The sequence below is a fragment of the Thalassophryne amazonica genome, chromosome 12, assembly GCF_902500255.1.
Source record: "Thalassophryne amazonica chromosome 12, fThaAma1.1, whole genome shotgun sequence".
Classification (NCBI taxonomy): domain Eukaryota; kingdom Metazoa; phylum Chordata; class Actinopteri; order Batrachoidiformes; family Batrachoididae; genus Thalassophryne; species Thalassophryne amazonica.
The window spans coordinates 7,664,612-7,684,760 of record NC_047114.1 but is presented as its reverse complement, the minus strand read 5'-3'; the positions used below and the strand labels follow the sequence as shown (position 1 = coordinate 7,684,760).

The following is a 20,149-nucleotide window of genomic DNA, read 5'->3' as shown; positions in this document are numbered from 1 at the left end:
CGGACCCGTCCGCACGTGTTTCATCAAAAAAATCTCCTTTAACAGTGGAATATCCGGATAAAATGCTGAAACCGACTTCTTCTGAAACTTCTCTGTTCTCTCACGACGTCCTGGATCAATAGAGCCTGAAATGTGGAGGTTTTCAGCTTGAACAGGCTGATGACGCCGCCTGAGAGCGCTGCGCGACGTCTCGCATCGTGAAAACTCCTTAAAGCGACAGAATCACCTCAAAATCTCTCATCAGCCGTTAAAATTTTCACTGAAAACCAGCTTAATTTTTCGAACCGTGTCCACTTCGATGTGTCTCACAGGTTTAGAAAAAATTTTGATCAAACAACGCGCCAGTCTCTCAGCAACTTCTCAGACAAAGGAATTCCGACGAGGGGCTGGACGACTCCTCCCACAAGGAGTGCTCACAGGCGATTGACGTCACCGACAGGCGTGGAAAAACTCACGCATGCGCACGAGGGTTCAAGCATGTCTGACGTAAAAACATATGAATGAAATCCATATAGTTTTTGAAAAAAATAAAAAGGACCGTTACTTTATTGACAGCCCTTGTATGTATATGTATATGTATATGTGTGTGTGTGTGTGTGTGCGTACACACAAATAAATAATGTTTTTTGGGGTTTTTTTATGCTCAACTGTTCTTTTAAATTTCTATTTTCTTCCTTGTTGGAATAATCTGACAGATACAGGATTATCTGCAGCAAATCATTTCTAAAATGGCTGAGGAAGGCATAAAGTGGAGCAGGGCAGCTGAGGTAAACAAAATGCTATCTTTGATCTTTCCGCTGCCCCCAGTTTGATGAGCAAATGTTTGATAATGCAGCGTCACGGCCATATTTGGTGTTGGACAGAGAGTCCGACATAGCTGACATTTGACTCACTACTGCTGCAGAAGAAACGGTACAGCAGCCGGATTGCCATCATCACTTTTACATGCCAGATTTGTTCTGCCCTACAATAAATTGTAAACAGACTCTATTTCTACAGCGCTTATATATAGTGTGTCTGTATCCAAAAGTATTTTGACAGCACAGAAAAACCAATCAATATTATCAGACATTTTCTGCATGACCATGTGGCCGAAGCATGCAATTTCTCTCCCCAGTACACAGTTTTTAGTTCAGTCTTTCCTTTTTCCAATGTTAACTCCTCATCTGAAGTTTCCAAAGAAACAAATCATCTGTCTCCAGTTTTCCAGAAAACCACCTCGCAAATTCACGTGTCCTTGCCATTTGCAGGGGAGTTAGTTCGCTCTGAGACTGAATTTTGTATGGAAAAAGATGCCATTAGGATACATTGCACAGAACTGGACGATTTTTGTTCTCCGAATTATGGTCAACTGTGGCATTTTTCCTGTACTTTTAATGTCTTGCAGAACAAACTTTAGGGATCCTGAAATGAGAAAAACACCATTATTTCCCAGTAAAACCATTTCCTGGTATTCATATTTTAGAGTACTTTTGGGTACATTTTTTTGAAACACCATACACACACACACACTTACATATATATATATATATATATATATATATATATATACTATATATATATATATATATATATATATATATATATATATATATATATATATATATATATATATATATATATATATATATATATATATATATATATATATATATATATATATATATATATATATATATATATATATATACACACACACACACACACACACACACACACACACACACACACACACACACAACCCCGATTCCAATGAAGTTGGGACGTTGTGTAAAATGTTAATAAAAAACAGAATACAATGATCTGCAAATCCTCTTCAACCTATATTCAATTGAATACACTACAAAGACAAGATATTTAATGTTCAACTGATAAACTTTATTGTTTTTGTGCAAATATTTGCTCATTTTGAAATGGATGCCTGCAACACATTTCAAAAAAGCTGGGACAGTGGTATGTTTACCCCTGTGCGCTAGTAACTATCTTGGATGGTCTTTTTCCTCTTTTGTCCAGAGGACATGACGTCCATGATTTCCAAAAACAATTTGAAATGTGGACGCATCAGACCACAGCACACTTTTCCACTTTGCGTCTGTCCATTTCAAATGAGCTTGGGCCCAGAGAAGGCGCGATGTTTCTGGTTGTTGTTGATGTATGGCTTTCGCTTTGCATGGTAGAGTTTTAACTTGCACTTATAGATGTAGCGATGAACAGTGTTAACGGACAGTGGTTTTCTGAAGTGTTCCTGAGCCCATGCGGTAAGATCCTTTACACAATGATGTCGGTTTTTAAGCAGTGCCACCTGAGGGATCGAAGGTGACGGGCATTCATGTTGGTTTTTGGCCTTGTCACTTACGTGTAGAAAGTTCTCCAGATTCTCTGAGTGTTCTGATTATATTATGGACTGTAGATGATGGAATCCCTAAATTACTTGCAATTGAACATTGAGAAACATTGTTCTTAAACTATTGGGCTTTTTTTTACGCAGTTGTTCATAAATTGGTGATTCTCGCCCCATCTTTGCTTGTGAACAGCTGAGCCTTTTGGGGATGATCGGACACTGTTGCCTCTCAGGCTGCCTTCCTGTGGACCGAACATCTGCCTGTGTCCACAGCTACTCTCCTAGCCTGTTTCCAGTCTTTTTCCTGTGTGTTTTGGCTACCTTAGGCCCGTTAATAAAGACTGAACTTTTCCACAGTATGTTTCTCTGTTCAGGGGTCCCGAGGTGTACTAGAACCATTAATGTTGTCCATAATATTTTACCACAGAATAAGTGGGTGGTGATGAGGTGGTTGGGGGTTAGAGGCAGCAAATTTGATGGTATCAAAATTGCTTGAACCAGTCCAGTATCCTCCATTGTAATCTTTCCAGTAGTGATCCAGTGTGGGACTTTGTATTGCAATCAAGTACTTTATCTTGTTCTGACGTCTCTGTATCATCTACAAAGGCTTTAGACACGATGAAAGTCAGTGTAAGATATGATTATCAGTAAAATGCAAAGATTTTGTATAAATATTCAGTATTTCTGCAAAACTTTCACAGCTTTTTGAGAAATGCAAGTAAACAAAAGCAATTCCATGACTTCTTGGCAAAATGCACTGCTGACTGTTTGTTTCATAATGTTTGCGTGTTCTGTGTCCAGCTTTGCGGCGTGTTGAGAGTCGTGATGGAGCCGCTGCTGGGGGACATGCCTCTTGTGGGAGCCCTGTCTCTTTTTTTCCTCAAGAAACCTGTAAGTAGCTTGACATTTGACCTCTCCTTCTATTTGAATTTATCTTCCTGTGTAACTGCACAGTACCTTTGCTCGGTATCAGTTATCGTGATACTGCACATCTTAAGAGTGCCGAATATATATATATATTTTCTGCATTTCAGAGAAATTTAACTGTCACCCCATATAGTTTAAGAGTAATAACGTTGTGTCAACTTGGAGCCTCATTCCAACAGCACAGTGCCCTTCCAGAATTGATGGCCACTTTCAGAATCACAAAAAAATTCTGTCTTTGTCCGCCTTGTGCTATTATGCAGAACACCTCCATGAATAACCTTGGAATCTTCGTTATGGGAGTGCAGAAAGTTTAGGCTGCATGTGATCTTCACACTTTCATAAATGGCATTACAGTTTTCGAATAAGCACACTTGTGGCACAGAACGAACATTAGTGCGTAACGTTGGTCTTGAGTGCTCTAAATGGGTTTTGTGCACTCAGCAGCGTTTTATAGAAATATGGCTTTTAGATGAGATTCTAGCTGATTTATTTATTTCTTTAATCCAGTGGTTTTCAAACTGTGGGGCTGATCTGGATTCAAGTTGTCCACATTTTTGTATGGAACATGAGCCATAATTAAATTATTTTGATCTATGTTTAGCAAAGTCTTATCTGATTTAAATGTTCGAGTCTCTATAGGCTCACTGGTCATTGCAGCTGAACGGTGTCTAAATGCTTTTATTGTGAATCACATCAAAAACAATTCAGTTGTCAGCTGCAGCTTTACACTTTTAGCTCTTACTGCACTACACAATCACTAGACAGCAAAGGTGCTACATTGTTGAAGCCCGGGTGCTCCCAGTACTTGGAGGAAATATACATATTGACATAAAACATGCTGTACAGCGGTCTCCCTCATTAGTGGCCCCTCCCACGAGCGCCCATCCGCATATACAAACACATTTTTACTGCAACACCTGTCTTTCTATAGATTTCACCTCTCAAGAGTGATCACCCCCCAAACGTGGGCACTGGTCCACTCAAAAAGAGGAAAATCCCCTCAACAACGACGATTCTCTGGAAATTCCTAACCGGGTTTTTCCACAGAAGTTGGGTCCAAACTCTCCCACGAATGTTAACTCACGAGATTACTCCAGTAAACAACTAAACAAAGAAAAATGGCTCCCGTTGGCAAAACTTCCACATCTTGGAAAAGAAAAGCTTTAACGTTAGGACAGCTGAAAGTCACTGGTTTGAATGAGAAAGGAGAAGGTTCCTGAAAGTTAGCCGTTGATTTCAGTGTTGGTAAAACGAAGATCAACAACGTTGATACATACTCTGAAGACGCACTACAAGGAGATACTCTTGTGTTGTGCCCTGATGGTAACAGATAACGTTTCCATGGCATCAGATGTTTCCAGGCAAGTTAAAGATTTTTTGTGCTTAACTGTTTTGTGGACTGATCGTGTTTTGATTTTATATCGTTTTTGTGACTTTAAAGGACACAGTTCTTGTGCTGTGATCTTTTGGACTGAGACTGAGTGGAAGACATGGTTTGTCTCAGACTGTAGTCAATAAATCTGTGATGTTTTTACTTCATGCTTGTAGTAATATGTTACTGAGCACTGTACTGTGCACATGCTGGATTTTGTCTCCCCCCCCGATGTGGCCACTTGTATTCTGCAGTTCAGGTGGCCTTATTAGAGGGGGACCGCTGTATATCTTTGGTTATGTTTCATTTTCACAGACCGAACAAACTGCTGTTTTCTGCTGCAGTAATCGCTGCTTGGCCTCATTTTCTCACTGACTGCCAACTTCCTTCCTGTACCTCAGAACATGTTATCTGCTCGTCCTAGCTTTGGGACCCACACGACAATCTTAAAACAATTTAAACAGAGATGTGAAATTGTCTCCTCCACAGTTGTTTGTTTTTTGTTTTTTTTTAGTCTGGTGTTTCAACCAGCTGGTATGTGTGGAACCACATCGCGCCGCTTATGTGGAATAATTTTTTTTAAAAAAGCACACACACCACCTGGGATGTGAACTTGAGCCTTTCAAAACCTCTGATCCGCAGTCAGAGACTTTACCACTGAGCTACGGAGCTGTTCTTTGAAAGCTGCAGGAAACTGCCTTATATCAGGAAGGACATGGAAGTATTAGAAAAAAATAATAAAATCCCAGACATATAAAACACCACATTTATCAAGTGAGCAATACAAATATGATCCGTCTGTTCCTCTGGTGATGACCCATGCTCACAGACATACAGTCATGAAATGACATGAATGAGAAGCAGTGTGCTCTGATCATGTCCACATCTACTGCTCAGGTGCGTCCAGTCGGCCACACGCGTGTTCTGCCCGACACGCGTGTCTTGTGGACGGCGCGCCACGGCACAGACACCGCGTCATGTGGAACACAGCTTACGTGGGTGACGTGACAGTCAGATCGCCCGATACATGTTCTGATCTGACGGTCTGTTTGTCAGTGTCCGCTCCTTGTGCGTGCTCGCTTGCTTGCTGCAGCTTGTCGCCACCACGGAGATATATGTTTTTATTTATGTCCACGTAAATACAGCAATCAGACACACACACCTCACAGTGGACAGTTGTTTGTCCACGGCTGTCCAAACACAGTAGGTGTTGTCCAGCTGGAATGTCCAGAATGACAGATCACCACAGCTGCTTCTGTTGGAAGCCCCGCCTCCCGTGAGTGGAGCACACACACCCACGTGTCAGTGTGTGTGTTTGTAAAGTCACACTCGTGGGGAACTTAGACAAATTTCACAGCTGTGCAGTAGTGGTCGTTTGCAGTCTGTTGTCGTGCCAAGAGTGCGACTGGCTACACATTTTCTAAGTGCCATGCGAGTGGTGTTAGGTGTTCCTGCGTGTCACCTGGAATTTGGCCGGTACCTGCAGCGAAAGAGTGTGATGGGTTCGCACAGCGCACACTCTGTCTTTCACGTGCTGTTGTGTGCAAATAGTTGTAGCAGCAGGTGTACGAGGCGTTGGCGACAGGGACGACATTACACGGTTTGCATACGATTCCTGCGTCATGTGCACTAAGTATGCACGTCGTCCAAACCTCGCACTATGTGTGAAGGGACCCTAAGGAAAGTCTCTATTGGCTGCCCTAAAAGTCGCTAGAAGTCTCTAAATAATGTCATCACCTAATTTGGATAATTAATTTTGTGCATGTAATTGTTATTGACACTGTAGGAGAGAAGAACGATGTTGTGGGAGGGGGAAAAAAAATGAGTTAAAAAAAACCCCACCGTAAATATGTTTAGAACTGCAAATGAACTTTCTTCTGTTCATTTTTGGGCTTGGAACCAATAAAAGTGACCCAAAAGAGACACTCTAGCAGAGTTAATAGTTTTTTGTTGTTGTTGTTGTTTTCTTTTTTTTTTTTTTTTTTTTGTTAATGTTTTTTTTTTTTTTTTTTACTTTAATTTTCATAAGTCTGGTATTTATTTCAGTTGTCAGTCAAGTTAACATGACGGACCTTGATCATACGGAGCGAGTTGTTGTGGAAAGCTGTCAAACATCATGAGACGTTCCCAATTCGGGGAGTATCATTATTTGCTGCAGGAGCTGTGTCTGGATGACGGCTGCTTTCAGCGGACCTTCCGCCTCTGCAGGACCCAGTTTGAGGACCTCCTATCCCATTCACGCGCTCACATGTAAACAATTAAACAAACCTCCGCTCCCCCTGCGGGCTGCTCCTCGCTCCAAAAACTGTCATAATTGTGTTTAGAAACCTGTCACCATTTGCTTTATTATACATCTGTGTAGTTAATTAGTAAAATAATCTTCACGCAGGATTCACTCGCGCGCGCACGTAAGAAGAAAAACCTCCGCTGATTGCTGTGGGGCTGCTCCTCGCTGTTCCCCAAAAAACTCTGTCATAATTGTTTAGAAACCAGTCACCATTTGCTTTATTATACATCTGTGTAGTTAATAAATAAAATAATCTTCACGGACGATTCGCTCGCACACGTGATTTAAAAAAAGAAACTCCGCTCCCACTGCTGTGGGGCTGCAGCTCGCTCTTCCCCCAAACTCTGTCATAATTGTGAAATAAAGGACAAAAGGGACATAAGTCCTGCTGACAGTTTGGCTACCAGAGACAGGACATGTTCACATCCAACTCAGTCACACTCCAGACATCTCCACTTCACTACATATTCAGTCCCTGATTGGTCATCGTGGCGCGACAAGATGAAAAAGTTCAGCTTTTTCAACTTGGGGAGGAGGGCAACGCGACATGACGTGACGCAGTATCATGCCACAAACGCGCCAGTTGCTCAAAATCGCTTCACTCATGTCGCTTTATTCGCATCCATTGCGTCGCGCTGCGTGGCTTGGCGCCACAATGCGTCCTTCCATAGGGATTACATGGCAACCTCTCACACCCAGTGTGAACGCGGCATAAGGCAGCCCAGTTTTGTAAATTATCAGTTGTAGAAATACAAGTAATTCACTCACAGCTTAGAATTGTACAAAACCAAAGTCCGTGAGAAAACAAATCCTTATCGGGTACTTCAGTGCAATGTTGCAGTAACACCAGGAAGATTTACGCCTCAGTCATTAATACTTATGACCGAACAAGGTCACCGCCCACTGGATTCTGTGACATATCAATCAATCAATTTTTTTTTATATACATATGGTATGTCACATGGCATATGTAACATAATGTGTTACCCCATAACTTGATAATGACATAAGCACGACAGATGGTGCAAGCTAGACCTTTTTAGAACCTTATTATCAATCAATCAATCAATCAATCAATTTTTATTTATATAGCGCCAAATCACAACAAACAGTTGCCCCAAGGCGCTTTATATTGTAAGGCAAGGCCATACAATAATTACGTAAAAACCCCAACGGTCAAAATGACTCCCTTTGAGCAAGCACTTGGCGACAGTGGGAAGGAAAAACTCCCTTTTAACAGGAAGAAACCTCCAGCAGAACCAGGCTCAGGGAGGGGCAGTCTTCTGCTGGGACTGGTTGGGGCTGAGGGAGAGAACCAGGAAAAAGACATGCTATGGAGGGGAGCAGAGATCAATCACTAATGATTAAATGCAGAGTGGTGCATACAGAGCAAAAAGAGAAAGAAACACTCAGTGCATCATGGGAACCCCCCAGCAGTCTAAGTCTATAGCAGCATAACTAAGGGATGGTTCAGGGTCACCTGATCCAGCCCTAACTATAAGCTTTAGCAAAAAGGAAAGTTTTAAGCCTAATCTTAAAAGTAGAGAGGGTGTCTGTCTCCCTGATCCAAATTGGGAGCTGGTTCCACAGGAGAGGAGCCTGAAAGCTGAAGGCTCTGCCTCCCATTCTACTCTTACAAACCCTAGGAACTACAAGTAAGCCTGCAGTCTGAGAGCGAAGCGCTCTATTGGGGTGATATGGTACTATGAGGTCCCTAAGATAAGATGGGACCTGATTATTCAAAACCTTATAAGTAAGAAGAAGAATTTTAAATTCTATTCTAGAATTAACAGGAAGCCAATGAAGAGAGGCCAATATGGGTGAGATATGCTCTCTCCTTCTAGTCCCTGTTAGTACTCTAGCTGTAGCATTTTGAATTAACTGAAGGCTTTTCAGGGAACTTTTAGGACAACCTGATAATAATGAATTACAATAGTCCAGCCTAGAGGAAATAAATGCATGAATTAGTTTTTCAGCATCACTCTGAGACAAGACCTTTCTAATTTTAGAGATATTGCGTAAATGCAAAAAAGCAGTCCTACATATTTGTTTAATATGCGCTTTGAATGACAAATCCTGATCAAAAATGACTCCAAGATTTCTCACAGTATTACTAGAGGTCAGGGTAATGCCATCCAGAGTAAGGATCTGGTTAGACACCATGTTTCTAAGATTTGTGGGGCCAAGTACAATAACTTCAGTTTTATCTGAGTTTAAAAGCAGGAAATTAGAGGTCATCCATGTCTTTATGTCTGTAAGACAATCCTGCAGTTTAGCTAATTGGTGTGTGTCCTCTGGCTTCATGGATAGATAAAGCTGGGTATCATCTGCGTAACAATGAAAATTTAAGCAATGCCGTCTAATAATACTGCCTAAGGGAAGCATGTATAAAGTGAATAAAATTGGTCCTAGCACAGAACCTTGTGGAACTCCATAATTAACCTTAGTCTGTGAAGAAGATTCCCCATTTACATGAACAAATTGTAATCTATTAGATAAATATGATTCAAACCACCGCAGCGCAGTGCCTTTAATACTTATGGCATGCTCTAATCTCTGTAATAAAATTTTATGGTCAGCAGTATCAAAAGCAGCACTGAGGTCTAACAGAACAAGCACAGAGATGAGTCCACTGTCTGAGGCCATAAGATCATTTGTAACCTTCACTAATGCTATTTCTGTACTATGATGAATTCTAAAACCTGACTGAAACTCTTCAAATAGACCATTCCTCTGCAAATGATCAGTTAGCTGTTTTACAACTACCCTTTCAAGAATTTTTGAGAGAAAAGGAAGGTTGGAGATTGGCCTATAATTAGCTAAGATAGCTGGGTCAAGTGATGGCTTTTTAAGTAATGGTTTAATTACTGCCACCTTAAAAGCCTGTGGTACATAGCCAACTAATAAAGATAGATTGATCATATTTAAGATCGAAGCATTAAATAATGGTAGGGGTTCCTTGAGCAGCCTGGTAGGAATGGGGTCTAATAGACATGTTGATAGTTTGGATGAAGTAACTAATGAAAATAACTCAGACAGAACAATCAGAGAGAAAGAGTCTAACCAAATACCGACATCACTGAAAGCAGCCAAAGATAACGATACGTCTTTGGGATGGTTATGAGTAATTTTTTCTCTAATAGTTAAAATTTTATTAGCAAAAAAAGTCATGAAGTCATTACTAGTTAAAGTTAAAGGAATACTCAGCTCAATAGAGCTCTGACTCTTTGTCAGCCTGGCTATAGTGCTGAAAAGAAACCTGGGGTTGTTCTTATTTTCTTCAATTAGTGATGAGTAGTAAGATGTCCTAGCTTTACGGAGGGCTTTTTTATAGAGCAACAGACTCTTTTTCCAGGCTAAGTGAAGATCTTCTAAATTAGTGAGACGCCATTTCTTCTCCAACTTACGGGTTATCTGCTTTAAGCTGCGAGTTTGAGTTATACCACGGAGTCAGGCACTTCTGATTTAAAGCTCTCTTTTTCAGAGGAGCTACAGCATCCAAAGTTGTCTTCAATGAGGATGTAAAACTATTGACGAGATACTCTATCTCACTTACAGAGTTTATGTAGCTACTCTGCACTGTGTTGGTATATGGCATTAGAGAACATAAAGAAGGAATCATATCCTTAAACACAACCAATAATTTGCATCACTGTTTCCAAAATTAGAGCAACGTTAACTTTTGACCCCTGTACAAACTGAAATTGACCTTTGTCACAATTTTTGCTGTTTTTACCCCATAACTCCAGAACATTCAGTCATAGATAGTCCAAACTATGCCTTTTTAGAATCTTTAGTATCAGACAAATAATGTGGGATAGTTTTCAAAATGATTGGTGCATTTTTCAATTTTGAAACCACTGTAATTCTTCATTGACACCCCTCCCCACCAGCCTGGCTACAACTGCCACCCTGGGTTGGTGACCACCCTTTTTTTTAGGTCATGGTACACTGATGCTGGATTGTGAGTGTTATTTAGTCCCCTTAAGTGGTACTGAAAACCTGCTTGCCCCATGGACTATGTAGGAATTAGGGACATGCAGGACATTGTTTCTCTGCTGAATTTGTTTTTAATCTCCATACACAGGGCTGAAATGATCATTCACAAGCAGTTTTGTTGCCCTTGTGAAGAGCTTTTTTTTTTATTGACCACATACTACATCACCAGATTAAAAAAAGAGAAACTGATATTAAACACATTCCCAAACATTTCTACAATATTTATGTTCCCTGATACAACTGTGATGTTCAGTTAAAATCAGGGTGTGTCAGGTATGTTTGTGCTGTGATTCACACTGCATAAAGCTGATAGTTAATTATCGCTGCAAAGTCCGGAGATTCCTGTCTGACAAACCCAGAGACACTATCCCAGTCTGACTCCTCAGGTCACCCAGTTGTTGAATATTGAAGAGAAATGCCTCAAAGCTAGACTACAAAACCAGGTCAGGATGGGGAACCCAGGTAACCTGATTCCATTATTTACCTCCCTCTCTGTGATTCATGCAGCAAACATCTAACCTCAACGCTGAACAAAGTGCTAACATGTTCAGATGGAACTATGAACTGCAGACAGAAAAATGAATGTGAAATAGGTGATGAAGTCTGAGTGTGTGACATCACAGCACCGCACACACTCAGAATGTTCTCAGTGCAGTGCTTTTACTTTGTTACATTCATCAGTACATACATCAGTAAAATGACTGAAGTTTTGTGCATTTTTAAGCAGGACTTGTGGATCTTTTGTAGTCATTATACGAGGTCTGTTAGAAAAGTATCTGACCTTTTAATTTTTTTCAAAAACCTGATGGATTTGAATCACGTGTGCTTGCATGAGCCAACCTTGAGCCTTCGTGCGCATGCGTGAGTTTTTTAACGCCTGTCGACTGCGTCATTTGCTTGTGAGCAGCCTTTGTGTGATGACATGTGTAGTCTCTCGTCGTTTTTTCTTTGCAAGGAAAATGGCGGAACGATTGGAGCAGTGCGATTGCATCAAATTTTGCCAGAAACTGGGCGACAGCCAGGTGGAAACCATTTGGATTATTAAGACGGCTTTCGGTGACGATCCTATGGGCATCACACAGATTAAGGAGCGGTACAACTGGTTTAAAGACGGCCGCACAACGGTGCAGAGCACGCCACGCTCCAGGCAGCCATCAACATGCTGAAATGACCAGATCATTTCCGAAGTGAACGCTGTGGTAATGTGGGACCGTCGTGTGACTATCCGAAAATTGTGGAAGAGGTGGACATCAGCACTTTTTCGGCACATTCCACTGTAACAGAAGATTTGGCCATGAAAAGAGTGGCGGCGAAATTCGTGCTGAAGCTGATGGCGCAGCAAAAGCACCTTCATGTTGAAGTCTCGTAGGACATGCTGTGACATGCCCAGATCGTCCACCATTCAGAAGATTCAGACGGCTTTCGGTGGCTTTTCAGTCATGTGACTCTCCGAGAAATTGTGGAAGAGGTGAGCATGTCACAACATGTCCTGTGAGGCTGTTTTCGCAGCGTTCATACTTGACTCAAAATACATAGGGATACCAAATGGCAAATGTCAGCTCTCCCCAGTTTCTCCTTGATCGAAGTCATACCCACGCATGTACAAAAAGTACTCTACAACAATGCACAAAAATCCCAAATTAAAGTGCTGATAATACAGGAAAAATGTGCGACTTATACTCTGGAAAATATGGTAATTAGATGAGAGCAGTTGGAGGCGGTAAGACAACACGGTGGCTTAGTGATTAGCACTGTTGCCTCACAGCAAGAAGGTCACTTCCCACCTTGGTCCTTTCTGTGTGGAGTTTACATGTTCTCCCCATGTTTGAGTGGGTTCCTTGCAAGTACTCCAGCTTCCTCCCACATCCATCATCATCATCATCATTATCGTGTTGACGTGTTCCCTTTTTTTGGAAATTTTGACTCCTTTGAGTGGATCTATTGTATCCAGTAGATGCTGAAAGTTTGTTTTATCCATCATCATGCTCCTTATCTGTGGGTAATTTATCCCCAACTGTCTCTTCAACCTCATCCAAATCGGGGAGCATTTGTCAAAAAGTATGTGTTTCTTTATGTCCCCACTATCTATCCTGCAGGCATGCGTCGGATATTTTAATCGCTGGTGTTAGCAGAAGGACTTAATTGCTTTTGTCTCAGTAATGTGGTGGAAGTCTGCATTTGAGAGTTTGAATCTCTCAAGACAGTGACTATAGATAATAATTCAGATTGGTAAGAATCCATTAGATCTGGATCCATTGGATCCAGAGACATGCGTGTTAGATGAACTGGTGACTCTACATTAACTATAGGTGTGAAAGTGTTTGTCTATTTATACAGTGGGGTCACCATTTATCTTAATAAATATATTTCTAAAGGTGCTATTGACATCAAATTTTCACTAGCTGTGAGGAACAGCCCAAGTAATCCACACGTACAACGAAACCCAAGCAAATAAGTACAGAAATTAGGTTATGTGTGATAAAATGAAATGGCACAGGGACAATGGATTGAACACACTTACTGAAATTTATGTAATACATCCTACAAAAGCTTTTGTTGGTAATGAAGCTTCAAGATGCCTCCTCTTTGGAGAAACTAGTCTCATGCATTGCTCAGGTGTGATTTTGGTTAATTCTATCAAACAAACAGTCTTCAGATCTTGAAGGATCTGTAGACCTCTTCTGTGAACTCTGATCTTTAGTTCTTTCCATAGATTTTCTGTTTGATTAAAGTCAGCTGATTGGCTGAACCATTTCAGCAGCTTTATTTTCATTCTCTGAAGCCAGTTGAAAGTTTCCTTGCCTCTATGTTTGGATCACTGCCTTACTGAAATGTCCACCCTCGTTTCATTTCCATCGTCCTAGTAGATTGTTGTTTGTTTTTTTGTTTTGTTTTTTTGTTTGTTTTTTTTATCAAAAATATCTCTGTACATTTTTTCCTTTAATTGTATGAAGTTTGTCACGGCTGGATGCTGAAAAACAGTCCCACAACCATGATGTTCCACCTACAAACATCAACCTCACTGTTGGTCTGGTGTTTTTGGATTAATTTATGCTATTTTTATGGTGTGTATTATGGCATCCAAAGAGTTCAGTTTTAGTCTCATCTGACCAGACTATCTTCTCCCAATATTTCACAGTCTTGTCTAAATGTTCTGTAGCAAATGTTAAACAAGCTTAAACATGCTTTTTCTTCTTCAGTCTTGTGTGGCGGTTGAGTGCATTACTTATTGTTTTCTTTGAAACAATTGTACCTGCTTATTTCAGGTTTTTCTGAAGCTCTCCACAAGTGGTCATTGGCTCTTGGATATATCTTGTAATAATTCTTTTCACTTCTCTGTCAGAAATGTTGTGAGGTGCACCTGGCCGTGGCCAATTTATAATGAAATGATGTTCCTTCCACTTCCAGCTTATACCCCCAACAGTGCTCACTGGAACACTCGGTAGTTTAGAAATCCTTCTGTAACCAATGCCATCAATATGTTTTGCAACAATAAGGTTGTGAAGATCTTGAGAGAGCACTTTGTTTTTACCCATCATGAGATGTTTCTTGTGTGACACCTTGGTAATGAAACACCTTTTTATAGTCCATCATTTGGGACTGAACCAGCTGATATTAGTTTGCACTGACAAGTGGCAGGATTGCTTTCTAATTACTGATAGATTTCAGCTGGTGTCTTGGCTTTCCATGTCTTTTTGCACCTCCCTTTCGTCAGGTGTTCAGTACTTTTTCTCTGTGTCATTTCCAGTGGTGGGCACAGCTAACCAAAAAGTTAGCTTCGATAACCATTTATCTGCTAACTGAAAAGTTTATTTTTATAAGGCTAAACCAATAAACCCCTAAACAATTTAACAGAAGTTACAGCTAAAAGCTAAACTAATAACTTTTACTAATGACTCCAGTACACTGGCAGCTACTGATACTTGAGTAAATTCAAAGGCAATCACAAGCAACAACAAGCCAGCGCTTCTGTCTAAGATCAGCCTTCTCTCAGCAAAAGAGAACTGGTGACCAGGAAGAAAGGAAGGAGAGAGAGAAAGGGAGGGAGGGAGAGAAAGAGAGGGAGGGAGGGAGGAAAAAAAGATCATTTATTTTCACAGCCATACGGTCGTAGATGTGTTGGAGGAGTTGTGCACAGCAAGGCAGATTTGACTTATGGTTAAAATTTTAAACGGACTAATTCCAGACATGTTGTCAAAATTAACGTCACTTCTGTCGTTTTTACAAAGTGAAAATATCAGCTATATGTTTTAGTTTTAATCCTATTCAGGACGTTTTGGGTCCATTGGACCCCATGGCAATTGCTTTCTCCATATTGTGCTCACTAAAGTCTTATGCATGGTTTACACATAGACGGTTTTGTCGGCGGGTAGTACGTAGACCGAAGTTCGCGGTAGTTCCGGCTGTTTTCGCGGTGGAAAGGGGCAGAGCATTTTGTCGGCATTTTGACCATCGTACTAGCCGCAAATACGCGGATAAAATGCCGCTAAATCCGCCGAATAAAGCTGCGTTTTGACGCCGTAGCATCCGGCACACGTCAGGCAACGGGGGTTAATACCCAGTTCTATCCTTTACAATCGCAGGTTAAGACGCGCATGAGAATGGCGGTGTTCTGCTGCCGCCGATAATGCCCTGTGTACCGCTGGATTTATCCAGGCAAATCCTGCGTTACTCCAGGAACTTTTGTTTATAGTCACCGCCCCCAGAGTATAATAGGCTGAAGCAGCAGGAATACATGCCTCTGTCACTGCAGGGGGAGGGAGATCATCCTCAGCCTTTTCTTCTTCCTTTTCCCCTCCTCAACGTGTTGCTCCGTCTCCACCACAGGGCTACCCTCTGCTTCTGAACCAGACCTCTTGGTAAGTCCTTGCCGCTGCCAATTTTCTTTTAGGAGGCATACTGGAGCTTCTCTGCAAAAATATCTGGAGCTGGCCGCGAGTGAGAGGCCAGCTCACTCCTGGCTGCTAGCGCTTTTATATTGACCACCGCCTATCAGCCGTTTGGAACGCCGTTAACTGGGAGGTGGCGTTTAGAACGGCGTACTGTCCGCTAGCGCCGCCGTTTTGTCTGCCTCTGTCACCGGTTAAAACGCCCTTGAGGACGCCGATGTGGGCTCTATCGCCATTTTACATGCCGTTGATTAGGGATACAACGCCGGCCGCCAATTACAGTGGTGTAAATTGTGGTACTACAGGAAGGGGCAGGATGAAATGGCGATTAAAAAGTATCAGACGCCATTGTTCGCATTGTCTCCGTTGTCACGCGAATTCTCCGGGAGTGCGCCCGGAATTATTCGACATGTTGAATAATTTTTAAAATAATGCACTAATTTTACAATGTGATTAAGCACTTACAGAAAATGTGTGGCAATTGCTATTCACACTGCCATGAGCACTGCCATATACTGGATGGGAGTGTGAATACCAGTTGGCACATTTGCTATACGTGCTGAATCACACTTAACAGAATTTTTAGTTTTCAAATTGAGTTTTTTTACAAATGGAAAAAAGGTGACATATTTATGTGTTGGTTTTCATAAACCGACCAACCACTGATAAGAGGATGCTCCATTTTCCCATAATGCCTTTTGGCATGTCTGTCTGTAAACACTAAAACCTTCACAATTAGTACATTACTCAAAAATAAAACATATAGCTAATACTTTCACTTTGTACAAATGAGAGAGGTGATAATTTTGTCAAATATTTTTATTGAGCAGGTGATGTTAATTTTGATAAACTGTCCAGATAAACGTCTGCACACTGTATGGCTGTGAAAATACATTTTCTAATTTTTAAATCTTATTTTTCTTCTTTTGTCTCTGTTCACCAGCTCTCCTCTGCTGGCAGAGGATTGAGCTCTACCTCTCATAGCTGTCTGTCTGCTACAAAACACGTAACAGGCAGGAACTAAAATGTATAATTTCAGGCTTTACAAATGTTTTTAACTGTTAAGCTTTATGCAGTGTGCCCACAAAAAGATATAAGCAGTCTAAAAGTTATCAGAATTAAATTTAGCGGAAATTAATTGGTCCGCTGATGGTTTTCAAAGTTAGCTGAAAAGCTAATCAGCCAACAAAAAAAGTTAGTGGATTAGTGGACCTGTGCCCACCACTGGTCATTTCACATCTGTTGTATCCAGTAGATGCTGAAAGTTTCTCTTATCCATCATCATGCTCCTTATCTGTGGGGAATTTATCCCCAACTGTCTCTGCAGCCTCATCCGCATAACTTGTATCTTCTTACTTATTTAAATGGAGTGCATTTATATAGCACTTTTCCATCTGCATCAGACACTCAAAGCACTTTACAGTTATGCCGCACATTCACCCCGATGTCAGGCTGCTGCCATACAAGGCACCCACTACACACTGGGAGCAATAGGGGATTAAAGACCTTAGTGATTTTCCAGTCAGGCGGGGATTTGAACTGGGGATCTTCTGGTCTGAAGCCCAAAACCTTAACCGCTAGACCATCACCTCCCCCTTATTTGTTTTGGTTTCCTTACATGTATGGATTACTTTGGTTATTACCGATATCTGGTGAAACTTTCATGTCAATACCACCTTTAGAAATATATTTACTGAGAAAAATGGTGAAATGTTCAACACTTGTTTTACCTGCCGTATGTGGCCCTGCGATATCCTGTCCAAAGTGTACCCTGTCTCATGCCCTGTGATTGCTGGGATTGGTCCATGAGTCAGAGAAAGTGATTTGGCTTTAATTGATGTGACTTTGTATTCGTTACTCATGAACTGCACATTTTGCTTTGCACCATCTATCAGCTGATCAGCATTCTTCTTTTCTTTCTTATTTTTCTTCCTTGTTTTTTCTTTGAGCTGTTGCTTTCTCTGTGTCTTAAAATCCTTCTCTTGATTGGTTATACCTGTTAATATCTTACTCATTGAACTGTTTTGTACATAACGTATACATAAATACCAATTTACACAGAAGGGTGGAGCTAGAGATTAAATTTTTCTTTAATAAAATAGTCTTAATGGCACCATTGGTAATGAACTACTTTGGTGAAACCCAATGAAATATTTGCACTGTTAAATTGCGACTGCGGTTTTAAGGATTATTTTCATTATTTGGGTGTATTTTGTTGATCACTGGACGCATAGTTTTATTTATGACTTTTCTGAAAATTGAAAGTTGGGCAATTCTGTGGTAACGGAATTACAACAGCAGCAAAATCTGGACATATGGCATCTAACCACGACAGATTAGCTCAGATTGTAATTCCGTTACCGTAGAATTGCCCAGTTGTGAGTCGGGTAATGTAAATGTAAAGCTGCACAGCAACACTTCATTCATTTACAACTTAAAAACAGAAGCAAAGATTAATATTCAAGAAGTATGAAGAAAGATCTGGCTTTGTCATTGCTATATGGCTCAAACCTTTAATTGATGAGTAAGTCAAAGCAGAAAAGCTTCACCGGCTTGAAAGTTTTGTAAGCGAACTGAAACAGATCAGTTCCACCTGGAAGAGAAGTCAATGAATTTTGGTCTGGATCCAGGAAACCAGCAGAATACATTTATTCCATTGATATGAGAAGAACCTTTTTGTTTTTGGGTCTGTTGTACACTCTGATGGCTACCTGTCTACATGATGTTATTTCTGAAGATAGTGACTCCTCATTGTGCACACTCATATTGATTAACGGATTGATTGAATCGGCAGGCGGCTTGTCAGCTGATCTGCTGCCTCAGGGAGCTGCCAGCGATGCATGAATGTCCATTTATTCAATTCTCCTGCAAAGCAGCATACGTCTGTCTTTGTAGGCATAATTTTTTATTTGAAAAGTAAACAAACTGTAAAGGTTTTTTTAGACACATTTAAAGGCAAACTGTACTGTTTCTGTACTATTAAAAATTCTCCATTTCTGTTCATTGGTAAAAACAACTTTTTTTTGTCTTTCAAAATTTATAGGAATCAGTTTGTATTTAATCAGGTGTTTAGAATTTTTATTATTGAGTTGTCTTTGATGTGACATTTCAACGCCTCAATGCACCAGTTTACAGTCAGATCCTTAAGTATTTGAACAGTAACACAATTTTTGTGATGTTGGTTCTGTACACCACCACAGTGGAGTGTAAATGAAACAAGATGTGCTTGTAGTGTTGGCATGCTGATATCTTTGCAAGAGAATGAAGTTCCAAGTCTTTCAGATCCTGGTGCTTCCTGTCTTACTGTGTGGTTGTCAGACTAACCAGGGGCCTAAGTAGATATCTTTAGCACCAGGTCCCTTTGGAGGATCCCTGGATACCGTTGGAATGACTTTGTGTCAAACCAGTGGTTATTTAGGGAGACTAAGATGGGCAGGCTCACTTGCATTGTGAGGGAGCGTCAGCTATGACATTTTGTCCTGTGGGCCGTTTCTCTGTGTATGCTGCAGCATACAAGTGCAAAAGTGTTGAGGGCCCCATTAGCTGGAGAAGTCCAAGGGGACGCCCATGCTTCACCTGGCTGATGTGGCAGATAAATGTTTACTTTTGAGAGATGGGGATAGACTAGTTGTCTGCCTCTGTGGTTGCCATCCAGGACGGTCCAAGATGTGTCAGCATAACTGGAATCGGCATTCCGCATGAAATTCTGCCGGAAGATGCGCGAGTGCAGCCGCTGTTATGTTTGTCCCCTCCATAGATTTCAATACAGTGGCTGATTTTAATCAGAAATTTAAAAAAAGTGACTCACCTGTTTGGTGACAGATCTGTTCCTCCTTGTGCACAACTCTCATACTGCAAACTCTCAAGTTGACATCATTGTGATGTGACTACTACCAGCATACACTGGTGATGTTGTCATAGGTAAGACACGGAAGCCACGAGGAAAAACATAGTGAAAACTCAGTTTTCACTTTTTACGATCTTTGATGCTCATAAAATTGGTTTAGTTTGCACATTTAATCAGCTATAATAATAAAAAAAAATCAGTTGGTTTTTAGGTTGGGTATTTAACCCACTTTAATTAAAAAAGGGGGTGAACAGGTGCTTGGGGGGGGGGGGGCATATACGGTAATTAACAAAAATATCACATTAACCATTTAGGGATTTTTTAATACACAGCACCTCCATTTACAGAGTCCATAAGTAATCAGATAAACTAAATGTAAGGATGATTGTATTACTTTTATAGCTGGTGAAAACATGAACATTTCCACCATCATTTTAAAAATCTGTATGACTTTGTGTCTCTTTTTCTTTCAGTTGCTGGATGTTAA

The 20,149-nt window shown here is 40.8% G+C and overlaps 1 protein-coding gene across 1 annotated transcript in view; it reads left to right on the top strand.

The window, feature by feature from the left end:
- The window catches only part of esyt2a (extended synaptotagmin-like protein 2a), a 186,687-nt gene that overhangs the window by 69,733 nt on the left and 96,805 nt on the right, over window positions 1-20,149 (top strand). Inside the window, exons 7-8 of the mRNA XM_034182715.1 lie at window positions 3,143-3,232; window positions 20,136-20,149. The exon at window positions 20,136-20,149 is cut by the window's right edge and continues 42 nt beyond it. Of these exons, the coding sequence (XP_034038606.1) occupies window positions 3,143-3,232; window positions 20,136-20,149 (104 nt within the window). The remainder of the gene's footprint in view (window positions 1-3,142; window positions 3,233-20,135) is intronic.